This window comes from Nerophis lumbriciformis, linkage group LG14 (genome assembly GCF_033978685.3).
Source record: "Nerophis lumbriciformis linkage group LG14, RoL_Nlum_v2.1, whole genome shotgun sequence".
Classification (NCBI taxonomy): Eukaryota; Metazoa; Chordata; class Actinopteri; order Syngnathiformes; family Syngnathidae; genus Nerophis; species Nerophis lumbriciformis.
This window is the reverse complement of record NC_084561.2, coordinates 22599800-22623471: the sequence shown is the minus strand read 5'-3', so window position 1 is coordinate 22623471 and position 23672 is coordinate 22599800. Positions and strand designations below refer to the sequence as shown.

Here is a 23672-nt window from a genome sequence, read left to right as displayed (position 1 = left end):
TCTATTGAATTGTTTTTCATACAATATTTCTTATCTTAAAATGTGTTTTCTTTTTAAAAGGCATGCTGTATGTTAAAATTGTGCTGCTTTTGGGGGCCAAGCACCGACTAAATTGATTTCAATTAATTTAAATCGGTGACGTTGATTTAAGATGCAAGTGTTTTGAGCTAAGAGCTTTGTCATTTAACCGTTTAAGCCCGTAAGTTGAAGTACTACTGTATTTTAGATGGCAAAAAATCATTGTTTGTTGCAGCTAAGTAGTGCACATCATTTGCAATAAGTTGTACATAATTGACAAAATTCTTAAAGATTACCTAATTGATTACTATGCTACAATAGGCTACAACATTTGCCATGACCCCTGAAGCGGATAACCCGTTTAGAACAGGGGTAGAGCTATGGGAGGCCTTAAATCATTATTAATGTAAAATTTAATGTAAAAATGGTATATTTCGACACTGTTAAGTTTAACAGGAGACACTTCAGCTTGCTTGAAGGATGTTAGACTTAGACTTAGACTTCCTTTTTATTGTCATTCAAATGTGAACTTTACAGCACAGATAAGAACGAAATTTTGTTACATAAGCTCATGGTAGTGCAGGATAAAAAAGCAATAAGGTGCATATATAAATAAATAAATAGGTTACTGTACAGATAAATATATTGCACTTTTCCACATGCGTCCACGTTTATGGATGTATGTTATATTGTCTTTTTTATTCCAGCGAGTTAATCCATTTTGGGGGGAGTTGAGGGGATTATTTAATTATGATGCGTTCAAGAGTCTTACGGCCTGAGGGAAGAAGCTGTTACAGAACCTGGAGGTTCTGCTTCGGAGGCTGCGGAACCTCTTTTTAGAGTCCAGCAGTGAAAACAGTCCTTGGTGGGGGTGGGGGGAGTCTTTGCAGATTTTCTGAGCCCTGGTCAGGCAGCGGCTTTTTGCGATCTCCTGGATAGGAGGAAGAGGAGTCCTGATGATATTTTCCGCCGCCCTCACCACTCTCTGGAGAGACTTCCAGTCTGATGCATTGCAGGCTCCAGTCCAGACTAGGGATGTCCCGATCCAGGTTTTTGCACTTCCGATCCGATACCGATATTGTTTTTGCACTTCCGATCCGATACCGATACTGACCGATACCGATACTGACCGATAATGACCTATCCGAGCATGTATTAAAGTTTAAAGTTATTTAGCCTACTTAGTTGTCAGAATCATGTTGAAAAGGGTTTTAGTACTCTTGATAACAACTAGCCAGCTGAATTAGGGGAGTTTGAATAATACACAATTGTTGGTAACAAGCAACTGACCTGTTTATTCAAGGATAAACACAAAATAGACAAAATTATACATGACAAACAGAAATGGCATCATTGAACTAGGGCTGGGCAATATGGCCTTTTTTTAATATTGCGATATTTTAAGGCCATATTGCGATACACGATATATATCTCAATATTTTGCCTTAGCCTTGAATGAACACTTGATGCATATAATCACATCAGTATGATGATTCTATGTGTTTTGATTGATTGATTGAGACTTTTATTAGTAGGTTGCACAGTGAAGTACATATTCCGTACAATTGACCACTAAATGGTAACACCCGAATAAGTTTTTCAACTTGTTTAAGTCGGGGTCCACTTAAATTGATTCATGATACAGATATATACTATCAGATATATACTATCATCATAATACAGTCATCACACAAGATAATCACATTGAATTATTTACATTATTTATAATCCAGGGTGTGGAGGGGGGCGCCGGATGTAAGTGTCAAAAAGACAGCCAAAAGAGTTTGATATGAGAATAAATCTAAAGTTAAAATATAGGGTAGAAATGCACCCATTTGCAGGAAATGTAGTCTTGATTTTCAACATTTTCTTTCAAGGCTTGCATGTCTACATTAAAACATTCTTCTTCATACTGCATTAATATATGCTACTTTTAAACTTTCATGCAGAGAGGGAAATCACAACTAAAAAAAAATCACTATTTTTTTCATACGGTGTTTATCTGGAAATGTGTGCCTCGGCGATGGTGTGGACATGTGGCACCGAATGGAGATAAGCGTCTCGACAAACCTTACAATATTTGAACAATGATGACGAAAACGGTTTTCTCTGTCGTGTCCGTGTGTCGAAAATTGTTATGCGCTTATTTTTTTATTTGATTTTGTGCGTGGCATAGATTTGCCGTGCGCATAGGACGTTTGAGCAGGCGCGCACCTTAGCGGCTGAGCTAGCATCACAGCTAACGTTAGCCATGCTGTTACCTCGCTCTCTGCTGGGAAAGGGTGTATACGTATGACGTGACAGTATGTCTGTAAGAGGGAGACACAGGAAAGAGTGAGAAGAGCCTGTCATGTAATGCCAGCAGCTAAAAGCAACTGCGTGAGAATCCACAGATGGATGTGTTGAAGGTGTGCTGGAAAATGCGGAACGGAACTTAGGGAACAGCAGAAAAGTGGAATGTATTATTTAAATCGGTGCGTTGGAAAACACGGACCGCGTTTTTTTTTTTAAACTGGATCGGCATTTTCCCATGCCTTGCCAATACGCATTTTTTTGCGAATATCGGCGGCCGATCCGATCCAAATATCAGATCGGGACATCCCTAGTCCAGACAGAGAGGCTGTTGGTCAGCAGGCTCTCTATAGTGCCTCTGTAGAATGTGGTGAGAATGGGGGGAGGGAGCTGTGCCCTTTTCATCCGACGCAAAAAGTGCATGTGCTGCTGAGCTCTTTTTACAAGAGCTCCGGTGTGTAGGAACCAGGTTATATTGTCACTTATCTGCACCCCCAGGAACTTGGTGCTGCTTACTATCTCCACCGCTGTGCCGTCGATGAAGAGTGGAGCGTGGCTGGACTGGTGCTTCCTGAAGTCAACGATGATCTCCTTGGTCTTGTTGACATTCAGTACCAAGTTGTTGGTTCTGCACCAGTCAACCAGATGTTTCACCTCTTCCCTGTAGTCCATGTCGTTGTTGTCACGGATGAGGCCCACTACTGTCGTGTTGTTCGCATACTTCACAATGTGGTTAGTAGTGGACCTAGCGCAGCAGTCATGGGTCATCAACGTGAACAGCAGCGGACTCAGGACGCAGCCCTGGGGGGAGCCGGTGCTCAGGGAGATGGCACTGGAGGTGTTGTTGCCCACTCTCACAGACTGCGGCCTGTCTATGAGGAAGTCAAGCAGCCAGTTGCATAGGAGGGGTTGGGGTTGATTTTGGCCAGTATGTGTTTGTTGTCCTGTAATTTTAGTGTTTGAATCGTTATTGTAATTATTGTCAAGTGGGTTTCAAGATTACCATAATATATTTACCTGTTGAGTTAATGTTTGCTTTAGGTGTAAGGTGTGGTGGTTAAACAATAAAAGCCACAGGGAACACACACACACACACGTGTGCAAAGCAAGGCCAAAAATGGCTCTGACATTTAATTTCTGAATTATGAATGAGCTTGAAGATGGAAATCAAGGTCACAATGTGTGCAACACCATCTTTTCTTTGTTTGCTTTGGAGGGGATTTCAACTGAACAGCAAATTGATTCTCAGTAAAAAGTACTATACTATTTTACTGTATAAAGTAGGCCACATGCCTAAAAACCAAGATAAATATTTTCACTTTTATTACAAACCCCGTTTCCATATGAGTTGGGAAATTGTGTTAGATGTAAATATAAACGGAATACAATGATTTGCAAATCATTTTCAACCCATATTCAATTGAATGCACTACAAAGACAAGATATTTGATGTTCAAACTCATAAACTTTATTTTTTTTTGCAAATAATAATTAACTTGGAATATCATGGCTGCAACACGTGCCAAAGTAGTTGGGAAAGGGCATGTTCACCACTGTGTTACATGGCCTTTCCTTTTAACAACACTCAGTAAACGTTTGGGACCTGATGAGACACATTTTTTAAGCTTCTCAGGTGGAATTATTTCCCATTCTTGCTTGATGTACAGCTTAAGTTGTTCAACATTCCGGGGGTCTCTGTTGTGGTATTTTAGGCTTCATAATGCGCCACATATTTTCAATGGGAGACAGGTCTGGACTACAGGCAGGCCAGTCTAGTACCCTACTATAAAGCCACGTTGATGTAACACGTGGCTTGGCATTGTCTTGCTGAAATAAGCAGGGGCGTGCGTCTATGGTAACGTTGCTTGGACGGCAACATATGTTGCTCCAAAACCTGTATGTACCTTTCAGCATTAATGGCGCCTTCACAGATGTGTAAGTTACCCATGTCTTTGGCACTAATACACCCCCATACCATCACAGATGCTGGCTTTTCAACTTTGCGCCAATAACAATCCGGACGGTTCTTTTCCTCTTTGGTCCGGAGGACACGACGTCCACAGTTTCCAAAAACAATTTGAAATGTGGACTCGTTAGACCACAGAACACTTTTCCTCTTTGTATCAGTCCATCTTAGATGAGCTCAGGCCCAGCGAAGCCGAAGGCGTTTCTGGGTGTTGTTGATAAACGGTTTTCGCCTTGCATAGGAGAGTTTTAACTTGCACTTACTGATGTAGCGACCAACTGTAGTTACTGACAGTGGGTTTCTGAAGTGTTCCTGAGCCCATGTGGTGATATCCTTTACACACTGATGTCGCTTGTTGATGCAGTACAGCCTGAGGGATCGAAGGTCACGGGCTTAGCTGCTTACGTGCAGTGATTTCTCCAGATTCTCTGAACCCTTTGATGATATTATGGAGCGTAGATGGTGAAATCCCTAAATTCCTTGCAATAGCTGCTTGAGAAAGGTTTTTCTTAAACTGTTCAACAATTTACTCACGCATTTGTTGACAAAGTGGTGACCCTCGCCCCATCCTTGTTTGTGAATGACTGAGTATTTCATGGAATCTACTTTTATACCCAATCATGGCACCCACCTGTTCCCAATTTGCCTGTTCACCTGTGGGATGTTCCAAATAAGTGTTTGATGAGCATTCCTCAACTTTATCAGTATTTATTGCCACCTTTCCCAACTTCTTTGTCACGTGTTGCTGGCATCAAATTCTAAAGTTAATGATTATTTGCAAAAAAAAAAATGTTTATCAGTTTGAACATCAAATATGTTGTCTTTGTAGTATATTCAACTGAATATGGGTTGAAAATGATTTGCAAATCATTGTATTCCGTTTATATTTACATCTAACACAATTTCCCAACTCATATAGAAACGGGGTTTGTAGTTAATTATCTATTTCACTGCTAGAATTAAAGTTCAAGCTGTTCTTTTTGTTTAAAAAATAATATATTTTGTGGTTGAAATGAGACCGAATTGCTTACATTCACATTTTAAAGCACCACCATTTTCAAAAACATTTACAAGGAATTCTCTCTTTACTGAAGAAAAATGCACAGTTATGTTTTTCCTTATCTCAAGCTTTGAACAATGCCACAACTTACAGCCGTATACAGCAATGCAAAGCAACCAATTCAATGATCGCTCCCCATTGTGCCCTTTCTTATCATGTGCTGCCTTGAGTAAATAATACCACCACAATAAGCTGTTTTTAACTGGAGTTTTTTGGTTGTCACAGTCTTGTTCCCTTTATAAAGAGTGGCATTTCTCCCACTCGGCTGATGCCTCTGTTTTTAGATGCTGAAATACATTTGTTGTGCTGCTAACTTGTATTGCAATGGGCTTTGAACAAAGTTGTTTCACATTTGTTTCCGCAAACCCAAACAAGTTCCAAACCACTGATGTGTCCAACTACGGATGGACGATGTGGCCTATAATCTATATCAGCGGTGTCCAAACTATGGCCCGTGGGCCTATTACGGCCTGCCGGCATCTTCAATTTGGCCCACAAGACGGCACGGGTTCAACAAGCAATCTGGCCGACGCGTGTACATATTAAAACATGTATCTGGCAGTTTTCTAGCTGCTTATTTGTCGCCATCTTGTGGACAGCGTGAGTGACTCAGCCCAGTGACTATAGAGTGTACTTTCTGGAAAGTAGATGCGCAGCATTCACTTATATGACCCAATCTGAACAACCTTACCTAGTCATGGTGCAGGAAAAAAAAATCTAAGATTTGCCCTCAAAGGCATCCTGTGTCCAAGGAATGTTTCCCTAAATTTGCAAACTTTAACAAAAACAACAAAAAATGTCTTTAAGAAAATAAAAATATTGACCGAATCACCCTTGTATTGACCATATTCTGATATCACCAACAATTTATGGATCGATCCGTCCTCCTTACATGTAGTGCACTTCTCGCTTTGACAATGCTGACATATCAGCAATTACCAGCTGTTAGTTTATCTACTTGCTAATTTCCCATTAGTAACTGTTGTAAGGTGCTTCCATCTACACTTATTAAACTTTACTATGCACGTCATATTTTTTCTTTTTAAAAGTAGCTTAGTTGCTAGCAAGCTTATTTGGCATGCCTGCACCTACTTGCTCTTGGTTTGTAACTTGTTTAGAACTGTTGTAATACTTGATAAATATATTTAAGATACTAAGAAATGCAGATTATTTGCCGTAATGGAGATTATTATTATTATTATCTTTGTGGAGTATATCCACACTGTGATAGATAGATAATTAGTAACAAGTCAACCGGGGACTAAAAATAAATAAAGTGTCAGCCAAAAGGGATCTGTGTTTGTGATAGCCTTTAAAAAGGCTTTATTCGGCATTACAATATAATACATCACATAATAACAGTTTCTAATGACAGCATGTCTGAAAAGGAGTAGGAAGAAGCAGACCTTATTTATAATCCTACACTTTTTTGTATCATTACAGTTAATAACACATTTGTTACTGCTCATTCTGTAACACAACAATGAATAAATCAGTAAATACATAAATAGAACAATCAGTAAGTAAATATTTTTTAAATACCTAAATAAAAATAGATAAAGTTCTCATGAATAAATAGTTAAGTAATGTAGGTGCCACCGTTTGTACTACATGCACATAAACAGAAATAATAACTGCGGTAAAACTCCAGACGGTTAGTATTACCGTATTATAAAGATTTTATTAATCTTGATCTAAAAACCGCGATCGATAACCACACGTTGATAAAATTAAAAGGGCAGCGACGGTAGCTCCTGGGGGCAAAAGTTATGCAGTTGCAAAACAAGACTAAACTCATGGTTTTTATTCTTTAAATCGTTTGCAACAAAAAAATTGAATTAATCGATAAAATCAATGTACATTACGTACAAAACCCAGAACCAGTGAAGTTGGCACGTTGTGTAAATCGTAAATAAAAACAGAATGCAATGATTTGCAAATCCTTTTCAACTTATATTCAATTGAATACACTGCAAAGACGGGCAGCACGGTGGAACAGGGGTTAGTGCATATGCCTCACAATACGAAGGTCCTGAGTAGTCCTGAGTTCAATCCCGGGCTGGGGATCTTTCTGTGTGGAGTTTGCATGTTCTCCCCGTAACTGCGTGGGTTCCCTCCGGGTACTCCGGCTTCCTCCCACCTCCAAAGACATGCACCTGGGGATAGGTTGATTGGCAACACTAAATTGGCCCTAGTGTGTGAATGTGAGTGTGAATGTTGTCTGTCTATCTGTGTTGGCCCTGCGATGAGGTGGCGACTTGTCCAGGGTGTACCCCGCCTCCCGCCCGAATTCAGCTGAGATAGGCTCCAACACCTCCGCGACCCCAAAAGGGACAAGTGGTAGAAAATGGATGGATGGATGGACACTGCAAAGACAAGATATGTAATGTTCGATCTGAGAAACTTGATTTTTTTTTTGCAAATAATCAACTTAGAATTCAATGGCAGCAACACATTGCAAAAAAGTTGGCACAGGGGCATTTTTACCACTGTGTTTCATGGCCTTTCCTTTTAACAACACTCAGTAAACGTTTGGGAACTGAGGAGACCAATTTTTGAAGTTTTTCAGGTGGAATTCTTTCCCATTCTTGCTTGATGTACAGCTTGTCGTATTTTACGCTTCATAATGCGTCACGCATTTTCAATGGGAGACAGGTCTGGACTACAGGCAGGCCAGTCTAGTACCCGCACTCTTTTACTACGAAGCCACACTGTTGTAACACGTGCATAATGTGGCTTGGCATTGTCTTGCTGAAATAAGCAGGGGCGTCCATGTTGCTCCAAAACCTGTATGTACCTTTCAGCATTAATGGTGCCTTCACAGAAGTGTAAGTTACCCATGCCTTGGGCACTAATACACCCCCATACCATCACAGATGCTGGCTTTTCAACTTTGCGCCTATAACAATCCGGATGGTTCTTTTTGTCTTTTGTCCGGAGGACACGACGTCCACGGTTTCCAAAAACAATTTCAAATGTGGACTCGTCAGACCACAGAACACTTTTCCCCTTTGCATCAGTCCATCTTAGATGAGCTCGGGCCCAGCGAAGCCGGCGGTGTTTCTGAGTGTTGTTGATAAATGGCTTTCGCTTTGCATAGTAGAGTTTTATCTTGCACTTACAGATGTAGCGACGAACATTAGTTGCTGACAGTGGTTTTCCGAAGTGTTTCTGAGCCCAAGTGATATCCTTTGCACACTGATGTCGGTTTTTGATGTAGTACTGCCTGAGGGATCAACGGTCACGGGTATTCAATATTGGTTTTCGGCCTTGCCGCTTTTGTGCAGTGATTTCTCCAGATTCTCTAAACCTTTTGATGATATTACGGACCGTAGATGGTGAAATCCCTAAATTCCTTGCAATAGCTCGTTGAGAAATGTTGTTCTTAAACTGTTGGACCATTTGCTCACGCATTTGTTCACAAAGTGGTGACCCTCGCCCCATTCTGATTCTGATTCTGATCCTTGTTTGTGAATGACTGAGCATTTCCTGGAAGCTGCTTTTATCAATCAATCAATCAATCAATCAATCAATCAATCAATGTTTACTTATATAGCCCTAAATAATGAGTGTCTCAAAGGGCTGCACAAGCCACAACGACATCCTCGGCGCAATGGACGTCCAGTGGATCTAGCATAATATTGTGAGAGTCCAGTCCATAGTGGATCTAACATAATAGTGAGAATCCAGTACATAGTGGGGCCAGCAGGAGATCATCTTGAGCAGAGACAGGTCAGCAACGCAGAGATGTCCCCAACTGATGCACAGATGAGTGGTCCACCGTGGGTCCCGACTTTGGACAGCTAGCGATTCATCTGTGGTCACAGAGTCTGTGCCCCCCCCTCCACAAAGGAGAGGGGGGCAGAGCAGAAAAGAAACGGCAGATCAACTGGTCTAAAAGTGGGGTCTATTTAAAGGCTAGAGTATACAAATTAGTTTTAAGATGGGAGTTGAATGGTTTTACTGAGGTAGCATCTCTAACTGTTACCGGGAGGGCATTCCATAGTACTGGAGCCCGAATAGAAAACGCTCTATAGCCCGCAGACTTTTTTTGGGCTCTGGGAATCACTAAAAAGCCGGAGTTCTTTGAACGCAGATTTCTTGCCGGGACATATGGTACAATACAATCGGCAAGGTAGGATGGAGCTAGACCGTGTAGTATTTTATACGTAAGTAGTAAACCCTTAAAGTCACATCTTAACTGCACAGGAAGCCAGTGCAGGTGAGCCAGTATAGGCGTAATATGATCAAACTTTCTTGTTCTTGTCAAAAGTCTAGCAGCTGCATTTTGTACCAACTGTAATCTTTTAATGGTAGAAAATAAATAATACGTTACAGTAATCGAGACGAGATGTAACGAACGCATGAATAATGATCTCAGCTTCGCTGGTGGACAAAATGGAACGAATTTCAGCGATATTACGGAGATGAAAGAAAGCCGTTTTAGCAACACTCTTAATGTGTGACTCAAACGAGAGAGTTGGGTCGAAGGTAATACCCAGATTCTTTACCGAGTTGCCTTGTGTAATTGTTTGGTTGTCAAATGTTAAGGTGGCATTAGTCGGTGTCTAGCAGGACCGATAATCAGCATTTCCGTTTTCTTAGCGTTGAGTTGCAAAAAGTTAGCGGACATCCATTGTTTAATTTCATTAAGACACGTCTCCAGCTGACTACAATCCGGCGTGTTGGTCAGCTTTAGGGGCATGTAGAGTTGGATGTCATCAGCATAACAGTGAACGCTAACACCGTATTTGCGTATGATGTCACCTAGCGGCAGCATGTAGATGCTGAAGAGTGCAGGGCCAAGAACCGAACCCTGGGGAACTCCACACGTTACCTTAACATAGTCCGAGGTCACATTGTTATGGGAGACGCACTGCATCCTGTCAGTAAGATAGGAGTTAAACCACGACAAGGCTAAGTCTGACATACCAATACGTGTTTTGATACGCTCTAATAAAATATTATGATCGACGGTATCGAAAGCAGCGCTAAGATCAAGAAGCAGCAACATTGATGACGCATCAGCATCCATCGTTAGCACTAGATCCTTAGTCATTTTTGCGAGGGCTGTCTCCATAGAGTGATTTGCCCTGAAACCGGATTGAAAAGGTTAGACGCTAAGTGTTCATTTAGTTGCTGTGCAACAATTTTTTCGAGGATTTTCGAAATAAACGGAAGGTGCGACACTGGCCGGTAGTTTACCATGAGGTCAGGATCGAGGTTAGGTCTTACCATCCAAAAATCGCTGCCGTTGTGTCCTTGGGCAGGACACTTAACCCTTGCCCCCGGTGCCACTCACACCGGTGAATGAATGATAAATGATAGGTGGTGGTCGGAGGGGCCGTAGGCGCAAATTGGCAGCCACGCTTCCGTCAGTCTACCGCAAGGCAGCTGTGGCTATGAAAGTAGCTTACCACCACCAGGTGTGAATGAATGATGGCTTCTCACTTCTCTGTGAAGCGCTTTGAGTGTCTAGAAAAGCGCTATATAAATCTAAGTCATTATTATTATTATTATTTTGAGCAGAGGATGAATAACCGCTTTTTTGAATGCTAGGGGAACAGTGCCAGAGGAAAGTGATAAGTTTATAATATTTAGCACTGATGGACCTAATATTACAAACAGTTCCTTGATAAGTTTCCCAGGAAGTGGGTCAAGTAAACATGTTGTTTGTTTTATCCCATTTACACGCCGTTTTACACCCAATCATGGCACCCACCTGTTCCCAATTAGCATGTTCACCTGTGGTACGTTCCAAATAAGTGTTTGATGAGCATTCCTCAACTTTCTCAGTCTTTTTTGCCACTTGTGCCAGCTTTTTTGAAACATGTTGCAGGCATCAAATTCCAAATGAGCTAATATTTGCAAAAAATCACAGTTTACCAGTTCGAACGTTAAGTATCTTGTCTTTGCAGTGTATTCAATTGAATATAGGTTGAAAAGGATTTTCAAATCATTGTATTCTGTTTTTATTTACGATTTACACAACTGTGCCAACTTCACTGGTTTTGGTTTTTGTACATCGCCCAGGCTTACTGACAGTGAAAGGGCAGAACCTGGCCAGGTCCCCCACACCTAGCATCAGATATCTAGTAGGTTAGTTGTGATTTCAAGTGTAAACATTGAGACAAAAAATGATGCAAGCTGTGTCAAAACAAGATTGGAAAAGTTTAAAGACGACATTGTAAATATACATATCATTATGTGTAGAAAGGGTATTAACTTAAAAAAAGGATCATCATACAATTATTTAAATCAGGTCAATTGACAACTAGTGTTTGAACCATATAATTATCATACTATGATCAAATCTATAAATGCACAATCACCTCCTTGGATGCTGCCATATCTCCTTTCCTATTTCTGTCATTGTTAATCCTTATCTTCTCCAACTGTCCTCCACCATTCCCCCGATCACTCCTCCACTCGACCTCCTTCCTTTGGTCCCCCCATCCTCTGAGCTTTTCTTCTGAAGTTTTTCTAAATCTGTCATTCCTCAGGAGCTCCCTTCCTACACTGAATGTGTCTCGTGTCTCATCACAAAAATGAGAAAATGAAGATGCGAAGTTAATTATATTTATATAGTGTTTTTCTCTAGTGACTCAATGTGCTTTACATAGTGAAATCCATTATATAAGTTACATTTAAACCAGTGTGGGGGGCAGTGGGAGCAGGTGGGTAAAGTGTCTTGCCAGTGGACACAACGGCTTTGTCTAGGATGGAGGAAGCGGGCATCGAACCTGGAACCCTCAAGTTGCTGGCACGGCCGCTTTACCAACCGAGCCACACCGCCCCAAGATGAGATGGAGCTATGGTTGACTTCTCTGTAATGCAGTTCTACCTTCTTTCTGCTTCCTCCACAGAACGCTGTCAGTGCCTACTGAGTGATGATGGCATTCTTTCAGAACAACTTTTGGGTAAGGAAGTCTGTATGATGATGGCAGTGATGTTAATTAAGCAGAAGAGACGTTTGTGATTTGTACTCAATATTTTACAACTCTTGTTTATTTTTCCGCCAGTTTCATTCGGCATTATATTGTTCTTTATTGTTCTCTGACAATGCCATGTTCTTGCCCGGTTACTGGACAAGAAATCATTGTGGCTTTTGACATTTGAAGGTTTTGCAATGTAAAAGAATGTACCATGTTAACAAAATATGCCAGACAAGACCTTCTGAGCAAATACCCACATTTCATCTACAGTACAGTACTTCAATTTACAAGCTTAATTGGTTCTGTAACAGATCTCCTTACTCCAAACACTTGTATCTCAAATCAACGTCTCCCATTGAAATAATTGCATTTATTTAGTGCGAGGCCCCCCAAAACAGCACCATTTTAACATCTAACATGACTTTTAAAAATAAAAACTAACTTTCAGCTAAGAAACATTGTATAAAAACAATACAATAGAATGTACAACTAACATCTACAGTTAGTTTAGTAAGTACGGTAATATAATAATAATGTATAGCATTTACTTTGAAGAGCGTTTGTCCTTCCAGCTGCTTCTCTGTCAAACACACCATCAGCAGCTTTTTTTATTTTAGTGGATAAATGGACAACGTTTAGATATTATTTCAACACCCTTGGCTGGCGTTAGTCTTAATCTGTTTATGGTGCAGACTAGCAGTGATAACTGAAATTGCTTCACCAAGTTGTCATCGTGTTTTGTCATGGTTTTGATTATTAATTTTTTTAATTCAATGACTATCATCTGCTTTTTCTAAGCACTGGTCTTCACACCAAGGCTCTTCCTTCCCATGGTTGGAAAACAAAGTTACTTATGTCCATCTCTAGTTAATGATTGTGAGTAAGACCAGATGTTTTGGGGTGATCTTACAGGGTTCACTGTGACATTTGCTATACCAACTAATGGCGGGGAAGCTTGTAACTCAAATATTTGCTTGTTAGTTAAAACATAACAATTACCCGAGATACCGCTCTTATGTCAAAACACTCTTAAGTCGGGGCACTCTTAAATTGATGTACCACTTTAGCTCCAGAATTCTTGATGAGAAGGAACACAATGTAAAATAATCTCTCGTAATCACACATTATAATACAATTCAACAAAGCTTATGAACAAGTTAGGAGAAATTGTTCATGTTGAACTTAAATTGCTGTTAAAAGCTTAATCTGACTTGTGCCCTAAATGGGAAGTAAAAAAAAAAAAGGATTGTAATAGACATATTCTTGTTATAATTTAGAGGGGTCTTTTTAAATGGTAATTTGATTTTTTTTTTTTTTTTTTTAAAGATCGACGTTATTAATGTTAGCAGTTTTAGTCAGACGGGTAAAATAGTGGTTAACAGCCCTTTTGTCCCTTTAGCCGGTTAGTCATAATTTTCTCTGTCCCGATGCACCTGCTGCTATTTCAGTTGTGTGCCCTACTTTTACCATCGGGCTTCATCAGATGGTTAGAAACCTCAGTAAAAAATAAACTCTATTTAAGATATACAACAGAGGACTGGGATTTAAAAAAAACGGTGAAACTTCTCAAAGATTGGTGTGCCGTGCTTGTGGCATCGTATTCAATAAGACTTGAGGCTGTAATTTCTGTCAAAGGTGCATCAAAGTATTGAGTAAAGGCTGCGAATACTTGTGTAGATGTGATTTTTTTAGCTTTTTATTTTTGATACATTTGCTAAATTAAAAAATAGAATAAAAACACACTGTGATTATGGGGTATTGTCTGAAAATTTTTGAGAACAAAAACAAATGTAATACACTTTTGGAATACAGCTGTAACATAAAAAAATGTGGAAAAGGGGAAGCACTGTGAATTTTTTCGGATGCACTGTATATTATGTTAATACCCTGTTTAAGCAGACACAAGTCAAAATGCAGCATAGCAGGGTTACTTACCATTGCTTTGGGATACAGGTGATATGAGGCTGTACTGCATTATTAAAGAAAAGTTTGGCAAGTGCAAGAGTGATGTTGGGACTACTAAACAGGTACAAGCAGTACCACATACATTGTTCTCTGTACTCTGATGCTCATTGTTAATAGGAAAGAGCACAGTTGAAAGCAGCAGTTTCGCAGAATTCCTTACACTAAGTATTTTAGTCCATATGACAAACACATTGTAGATCTCGCAGTGGCTAATTCATTGAACTGTAACCTCTAAGGAGCACAATTTTTAAATGAATGCTTTGATGTGACGCTCAATGGTTTATGTTAATACAAAGATTGTGTGGCAAGCAGGTTTTGACTCTTTTAAATTTTATGTCACATGCTAGATGGCAGAACACTGGACCGTTGCAGTTGTATATGTTTTAAATTTTGCTTGGCAGTACTTGAGACGTCAACCTGGGCCTATACATCCAATGACACGGAGAAGACAGTTTCATTTGAGGTGATGGCGTGGCGTGGTTGGGAGAGTGGCCGTGCCAGCAACCTGAGGATTCCTGGTTCAATCCCCACCTTCTACCAACCTCGTCACGTCCGTTGTGTCCTTGAGCAAGACACTTCACCCTTGCTCCTGATGGGTCGTGGTTAGGTCTTGCATGGCAGTTCCCTCCATCAGTGTGTGAAGGTGTGTGTGAATGTGGAAGGTAGAAAAGCACTATACAAGTATAACCCATTTACCATTTGAAGTGCAGGTGACAGTAGTGTGCAATTAGGGTGTCTAGAGGGCTACACATTTTTCTGTTGTCTCGGCTTACTCATTTTCGCCCATCCTCTCTATTTTTTATCCTGCTTTTTTCTGTGACCTTGTTTTTCCACAATTAGTCCTTGAGGTCTATCCGGCGCCAACGTACACCTACATTTCTGTATTTCTATCCATGTTGGTTATAGTGAATTCGCGTTTGATATGTGAGCAAGTATGAACTGGCATCGGATCACAGTCTTGGGTGCATATGGGGTAAGACGAATGCACTATTCTTCAGAATGTTCTCACCTGCACATTTAATGATTTTTAGAGCCACTATGCTGATGTTGCTACCCAATTATGTTGATGTTATTGACAACCGTGTGCTGTGAGGCCATCCGTTCTGAAACTTGTCTTGTTAGCAGGAATATTTCTCTTATCAGCAAAACTCCTTTGGCCAAGCTGACTGGTCATTCAACTGGATGGATAGGCTATGTGTGACTTCAGGTTGTTACATTTCTTGCCTGTCTGCCTGTCACAAATGTGGCATTAAAAGGCATGTTCTTCCACTAATATTTGGTCGAAATACAAATTGAGTACCGTAATCTGTACATTATTAGGCAAGGCAAGTTCAGAATCAGAATCAGAAATACTTTAATAAGTATTTCTGATTAAGAGAGCAGACAAACATTACAGGGAGACAGAACAGGATTGCTGATGGGTCTGCCAACTTCCGGCGCCCCTTACAAAAAAAGTGAGATACAGGTAAACGCTAGGGAGGGTAGAGGGTGGCGGGGAATATTCAGTCTCAGCCTGGGCCCTGGAGAGGGGATCCAGACTGAGGCCAAGGGAAAAAAAACTAATAGCCATAGCACACATGAACATGTGTTTAAGAGGGAAACATCAAAGAACACAAAGGACATTAAATACATTAAAAGAGCAGAACTGATTCAACCAGCCACTTCTAGACACAGCCACAAAAGTAAAACAACAACAACAACAACAAAAATAACCTATACACTGCGGTGTTCCACGCCATCGTCTGCTGGGGTGAAGGGGAGCATGGCCAGAGACAGGAGCAGACTCAACTAAGCAACCAAGAGAGCCGACTCAACCCTCGGCCGCCCATCAACTCTCGGCCAGTGTCCAGTCCACATGGATGAGCTAAGGAGACCGAGGTGTCCGATACCTGCTCATTCAGCCAAGACACTATGAAGCTTGTCCGTCCCGGCGCTCAGCGCCAGCTCCGCAGCCCTGTCTCTTCATCTGCATCTCCTCCAGTCTCTCCAAACGGACTCGTGTGGCAGAGACCCAGCAGCTGGTCTCCATGGCCAAAAGGCTCCCGGGAGGCAGATCTAGAAGTTCACAAAAAAGCACAGCAGAAGTCACGAAAGTGCCACCCCTTGTCACACAGCCCCAAAGGGTCCCGAACTAAAAGGCAAAAAAAAACCCACATGAAAACAAGAGGGAAACATCAGGAACAAAAAAGGATGACACAAGAGCACAGAGCTCCTGCCAACAGCAGCCACTACAGTGGCGCCATCTTGGGGAAAAAAACAAACAAAAAAAATGTTCATTAAAACCATTAAAACCACATGTTCGGTGGGTGGCCCATGCGTAAAATGTAACGATGTAAACATTTCACATCATGGTTATTGTGACCAGAATGTTTATATATAGAGCTCAATTTGTACTCAAGGCAATTCAAAATTATAAGAAGGGGGAAAAAAATCATAAAAGTTCGAATTAAAATCATAAAATAAAATCATCATAAAAACTATTATAATTCAACTATCATATTCAAAAAAAATCAAACCGTGTGGATAAAATACTTTCCGTTGGCATATGCACAATTACAATAATTTATGGCAGGGGTATCAAACTCATTTTAACGCATGAAGGAAAATCTATTCCCATTGTAAAATCTTAGCAAAATAACGTAAAAATATGACAACTTCAGATTGTTTTCTTTGTTTTACTTTTGCCCAAAATAGAACAAGCACATTCTGAAAAATGTACATATCACAAATAATCCTCTTGACAAAACACTTCAATTTAGTCACACTTTACTGTGTAACTCTTGCTTGCTCGGCCTCAGTAAAAACCATTTGCTTGCCAAACAGAATTGCTATTGCGACATCCAGTGGACACATTGAGAGCAGCAGTTTCTTTAATTTGAAAATGCATCTTATTTACCCTTAGCAAACTCATCTCGTGGGCCGGATTAAACCCGTTAGCTGCATGTTAGACATTGCTGATTCATGGCAACATCTACATTTTCCGATGTACTATAATGATAATGGAATTAATAAAGACGCTCGCGTTTTGGGGGATTAATTTGTGAATTTTAGTATCAGACAGCCTGCTGTGTGAACTACAAGTTGTCATATCAAAGGGGTTGTAAAATGGACCCTGCGGTAACAAGGTGAGTTAGTAGGGGTGTTACGGTACGCCATCATCATGGTTTGGTATGTACCTTGTAGGTCTGCATGATTATGGCCAAAATAATAGTCACAATATTTTAAATCAATATTGATTATTCATTATGTTAGGTAAAACATAGTTTATTCCAATTGTCAGCAATTTTCCTGCTGTGGGGAGATTGTTTGGGGTGGCATGAATGTGACGTCATCAGGTAGTTTGTAATGATAGACTCTGATAAAAGGACAAAATAAACGTTGTCTATATATTTAAAGACACATATTTGTGGTTTGTTTATTAGTAGTTTGAACATGTTATATATGCTTTTAGCTCTTTTTGTCCATTTTTGATGGGTTTTTCCGGGGCCATTAAAAACACATGTTCGGTGGGTGGCCCATGCGTAAAATGTAACGATATAAACATTTCACATCATGGTTATTGTGACCAGAATTATCAGTTATCATTTATATCGTGGTACATTTTAATATGCTCAACAAGTACAAACCCCAAAACCAGTGAAGTTGGCATGTTGTGTAAATCGTAAATAAAAACTAAATACAATGATTTGCAAATCCTTTTCAACCTATATTCAATTGATATGACTGCAAAGACAAAATACTTAACGTTTGAACTGGAAAACTTTATTTTTTGAAAATATTAGCTCATTTGGAATTTGTTGCCTGCAACATGTTTAAAAAAAAGCTGGCAAAAGTGGCAAACAAGACGGAGAAAGTTGAGGAATGTTCATCAAACACTTATTTAGAACATCCCACAGGTGAACAGGCTAATTAAGAACAGGTGGGGGCCATGATTGGGTATAAAAGCAGCTTCCATGAAATGCTCAGTCATTCACAAACAAGGATTGGGCGAGGGTCACCACTTTGTGAACAAATGCGTAAGCAAATTGTCGAACAGTTTAAGAACAACATTTCTCAATGAGCAAGGAATTTAGGGATTTCAACATCTATGGTCCATAATATCATCTAAAGTAGAGATGTCCGATAATATTGGACTGCCGATATTATCGGCCGATAAATTCTTTAAAATGTAATATCGGAAATTATCGGTATCGGTTTCAAAATTATCGGTATCAGTTTCAAAAAGTAAATTTTATGACTTTTCAAAACTCCGCTGTGTACACGGATGTAGAGAGAAGTACAGAGCGCCAATAAACCTTAAAGGCACTGCCTTTGCGTGCCGGCCCAGTCACATGATATCTACAGCTTTTCACACACACAAGTGTTTGCCTGCATACTTGGTCAACAGCCATACAGGTCACACTGTGGGTGGCCGTATAAACAACTTTAAAACGGTTACGAATATGCGCCACACTGTGGAACCACACCAAACAAGAATGACAAACACATTTCGGGAGAACATCTGCACCGTAACACAACATAAACACAACAGAACAAATACCCAGAACCCCTTGCAGCACTAACTCCTCCGGGACGCTACAATATACCCCCCGATACCCCCCCCCCCCCCACCACCTCAACCCCGCCCACCTCAACCTCCTCATGCTCAGGGAGAGCATGTCCCAAATTCCAAGCTGCTGTTTTGAGGCATGTTAAAAAAAATTATGCACTTTGTGACTACAATAATAAATATGGCAGTGCCATGTTGGCATTTTTTTCCATAACTTGAGTTGATTTATTTTGGAAAACCTTGTTACATTGTTTAATGCATCCAACGGGGCATCACAACAAAATTAGGCATAATGTGTTAATTCCACGACTGTATATATCGGAATCGGTAATTAAGAGTTGGACAATATTGGAATATCGGATATCGGCAAAAAAGTCATTATCGGACATCTCTAATCCAAAGGTTCAGAGAATCTGGAGAAATCACTGCAAGTAAGCGATGATAATACGAACCTTCGAACTCTCAGGGGTACTGCATCAAAAAGCGACATCAGTGTGTAAAGGATATCACCACATGGGCTCAGGAACACTTCAGAAAACCACTGTCAGTAGCTACGTCGCTACATCAAGTTAAAACTCTACTATGCAAAGTGAAAGCCATTTACCAACAACACCCAGAAACGCTGCCGGCTTCGCTGGGCCCGAGCTCATATAAGATGGACTGATGCAAAGTGGAAAAGTGTTCTGTGGTCTGACGTCGTGTCCTCCGGACCAAAGAGTAAAAGAACCATTCGGATTGTTGTAGGCGCAAAGTTGAAAAGCCAGCATCTGTGATGGTATGGGGGTGTATTAGTGCCCAAGACATGGGTAACTTACACATCTGTGAAGGCGCCATTAATGCTGAAAGGCACATACAGGTTTTGGAGCAACATATGTTGCCATCCAAGTAACGTTACCATGGACGCCCCTGCTTATTTCAGCAAGACAATGCCAAGCCACATGTTACAACAGCGTGGCTTCATAGTAAAAGAGTGCGGGTACTAGACTGGCCTGCCTGTAGTCCAAACCTGTCTCCCATTGAAAATGTGTGGCGCAATATGAAGCCTAAAATACCACAACGGAGACCCCCGGACTGTTGAACAACTAAAGCTGCACAACAAGCAAGAATGGGAAATAATTCCTCCTTAAAAGCTTCAAAAATTGGTCTCCTCAGTTCCCAAACGTTAACTGAGTGTTGTTAAAAGGAAAGGCCATGTAACACAGTGGTAAAAATGCCCGTGTGCAAACTTTTTTGCAATGTGTTGTTGCCATTAAATTCTAAGTAATGATTATTTGCAAAAAAAAAAAAGTTTTCTCAGTTCGAACAATAAATATCTTGTCTTTGCAATCTATTTAATTGAATTTGCAAATCATTATATTCTGTTTTTATCTGCGAATTACACAAAGTGCCAACTTCACTGGTTTTGGGTTTTTTACTTCTACGCACACTGAAATCCTTCGACCAAATATTTTAATAACTAAAATAAATATACACACTTTTAGACAGTCCACAATTTTGCATGTTCACTGATAGTGTTCTGATAGGCGTTGTGGCTTCCTACTCTGTTCAGCAGTCCTTAAATGCATCGTAAAAACTCCATCTTGTATGCCTCTGAGTATAAATCAATCACTATGTGCTAAAAAAGCACAGCTTGAAGGTTCATTGTGCACAGTTGATTAATTGATTGATTAAATAATTTATTAAGTTTGCATAGGAAAGGGTCCAGTGTTATGGCAGTACAGATTCACTGGTACAAGGTTAACTGAAAATAAATTATAAAAGAAAGCTTATTTAATTTGAAGTCCTTTTTTAACTCATATAACATTGAAAAATATACAGACAGGACACAATACTATGCAGAAAGTAGCATTCAAAAGACAAAAATACTGCAAGAAAATACAAATTAAAGATTAAAAAAATATAAAAGGCTTTGTCTATTCCCAGTTACGAGTTACCGCCGCCTGTAGGTGGCTTTTCAAAGCGGCTTTGATGGAATTTACACTCCTTTATGACTCCTTTATCCTTTATTGGTAGGGAGTTACACATTTTGGTGGTATAGCAGGCAAACGGATTAGAATCTTTTTTGGTGTCAAATCTGGATTGAACGTGATTTGCAGAATTAGCTGTAGTATTGTAGTGGTGAACATATTTTACGTTTTGGCTGTATCTCGAGAGGTATATGGGCATTTTAGTGGTATACTGTATCTTGTACACCAGGCCCCTAGCAAGAAGCTGTACTCTGTCGGCTACCAAGAACCACCCCACGCTAAGAAAATGTTTGGCGGAAAGGTGAGCCCGGTATGGAAGGTTGAGTAGCGTAATCAGTTTGTTTTGGGCCGTCTGGAGTTTATCTAGAGCTTTTGAGGTGTCACGCTACCAAACATGAACTTCATAGTCAAAGTGGGGTTTTCAGTGTATCTCTCTACCCACCAGCTGGGCGATCCTATGTATCAACCCAATTTGTTTTTTTTGTTTTTTTTACTACCTTAGCAGTCATTTTTTCACTGGAGAGATTAGCCTCAGGATGCAGCCCAGATACTGTAGGCAATCTCGTTTTTGTTTGTTATAACGTTGTCACCCACTTTGACTGTCATGGTAACCACTGTGATTAAGAATTGACCCAAAAAGGATGGATTCGGTTTTACCTAGGTACATTGTTAGTTCGTTGTCATGGAGCCAAATGCATATTTTGTTGAGCCCTTTCAATCTGCAACTTGCTCCTGTCTGAGATAAGGAGAGCCAAGTCATCCGCGAACAGTAACAAGTCGCAGTCACAAGCCGATACCATGTCATTTACATATATTAGGAACAATAGAGATCCTAGTATGCTTCCTTGAAGAACACCACAGGTTGTCGGGAGGGCACAGAGTACCATTAACCTCTACCACCTGCTCACTCCCCACCAAATAAGAGTGCATCCTGCTCACTGCATTGTTGTTAAAGTCGGTAGCTTCCAGTTTACCAATCCGAGTGATTTACATTGTCAAAAGCCTTCTGGAGGTCTAGCATGACCACGCTCCAATATTTGGCCAAATACACCACACGTTTTATGTGGTCGATCAAATAAAGAAGGCGTGTGTCATGAAATGGGACTCTCTGAAGCCAGATTGGAACTCCTAAACCAGTTTATTCTCTTTGAGATAACTTGCAACCTGTTCATAGACTATTTTTTCCATGACTTTAGAAATTAAACTGAGAACTGAAATGAGACGGTAGTTGCATGGGTCTAGTTTGCAACCTTTTTTGTGCAGAGTGTTTACTGGTTTGACATCCTGAGGGACCTGCCCTGTTTTATAGATAAGGTAAAGATGTGGGTAAAGTTAATAATGTGGGTAATGATTGGAACAATAGTGGTGGCTTAGTCTCTGAGAAATCCAGCAGAAATTTTGTCGTGGCTGGTGGCCTTGTGTTTATATAGGGCGCTCAATTTTTTAAACACCTCGTCAATTGTGATCATTGAAGTGCTCTACGCCATAAAGCCCAGATAAGGCGGATAGTTTGCTCACCAGAGAAGTGGCTATGGTGGTAAAATAGATGTTGAAACATTTAGCTACTTCAAACTTGTCTGAGATATAAGAGAATGCAGTTTTGAGGTTAATATTATGATCCTATGCATGGTTTTGAGTTTGGGGCTGTAGCCTGGTTGGTTGTGAAGTAGCTTCTATAGCTCATGTGGCTTGTTTGTTTTCTTCGGTCTTATCATCAATGTAGTTTATTTTGGCGGATTTGAATAAGGCAGGAGTTATGTTAGTTTCTTAGCCTGTTCACAGATTTGTTGAGGTCTATGCTCAAGCATTTTCAAATTGAATCCTGCATTTTCACTTCTCAGTATTTTTTATCTCTGCATTTAATTGAATCTAGGATTTCTGAATGCATCCATGGTTGTGATCAGATTTTAACTTTAGTTGCTTAGACAATAATGTTTAATGGGGAAATATGTTAATGTCTCATCTGTTCATTTTACCGAGCTAGCGCCAGTCAGTCCGTCCGTGAGTTTGTCAAAGTGCGTTTTTTTGATCATTATAATTCAAAACAGTAATGTTAACCGTAGAGCGTTTTACCGCGGTTTTCGTTAACACTGTTTATCGTTGCATCCCCTACCCACGCGTCAATTGGACACCCCCGCTCGAACCTATCATACATTTAGTATGAAACATGTACTGTACATAGAACACTGAAACACCTCCAGTCCATCATAAGCTAACCACATCACCCAATGCACAGCACCATCAGACAAAGAAGCAGTTTCAGTGACAGATTGCTCTCACTGTACTGTTGCACTGACAGACTGAGCAGATTGTTCCCCCCTGACGCCATTTGGATTTTTAACACCTCCACGAGAAAGAAATAAAAACAAACTCATGGCGGGATTTTTTTTCTACTACCTGTGTCATTTTACACATCCTGCACACTCTACTATTGTCCTCATGCACAGTCACCTTTTGCTCTATTGCACCATGAAACCGTAACTGTGTCACTGTATTTTATCCGTGTTTTAATTTATCTTATTGCTTAGCGTTTTCACAGAGCTTGCCCGTCATGGGTAATATTTTTTTGTTTATTATGCCATTTTTTATATTTTAGGTACCTTTTGCTCCTTAACCTTGTAAAGCTGCTAGAAATGTAATTTCCTTTTGGAGATGAACAAAGTATCTGTCTATTAAATGCCAAAATTTACACGGCGCAGCATGGTGACCCTAGTATAAAATGACAAAAACCAGCGTGCAAGTAAAAAATTTTAATTATTTAAGTAGAATGGGGGAAAAAAAGGACTCGTGCAAGGCACATAGCAGCAGCGAGATGACACATGCAAAAATGAAACTGGTATATAAACCTTCCTAATTGCCAACCCAGGTACATGTGAGGAGAATAGCACTCAAGAGAATGAGTGAAGTCACTGCAGAACAA

The 23672-nt window shown here is 40.3% G+C and overlaps 1 protein-coding gene across 2 annotated transcripts in view; it reads left to right on the top strand.

Annotated features, from left to right (window-relative positions):
* fcho1 (FCH and mu domain containing endocytic adaptor 1) overlaps nucleotides 1–23672 on the top strand; it is a 97053-nt gene that overhangs the window by 15371 nt on the left and 58010 nt on the right. Inside the window, exon 2 of one of the 2 annotated variants that reach the window (XM_061975802.2) lies at nucleotides 12203–12256. In XM_061975802.2, coding sequence (XP_061831786.2) covers nucleotides 12227–12256 — 30 coding nt within the window. In that variant the 5' untranslated portion in view covers nucleotides 12203–12226. Of the gene's footprint in view, nucleotides 1–12202; nucleotides 12257–20845; nucleotides 21054–23672 lie in introns of those variants that run through there. The other variant, XM_061975803.2, reaches the window with a different exon arrangement.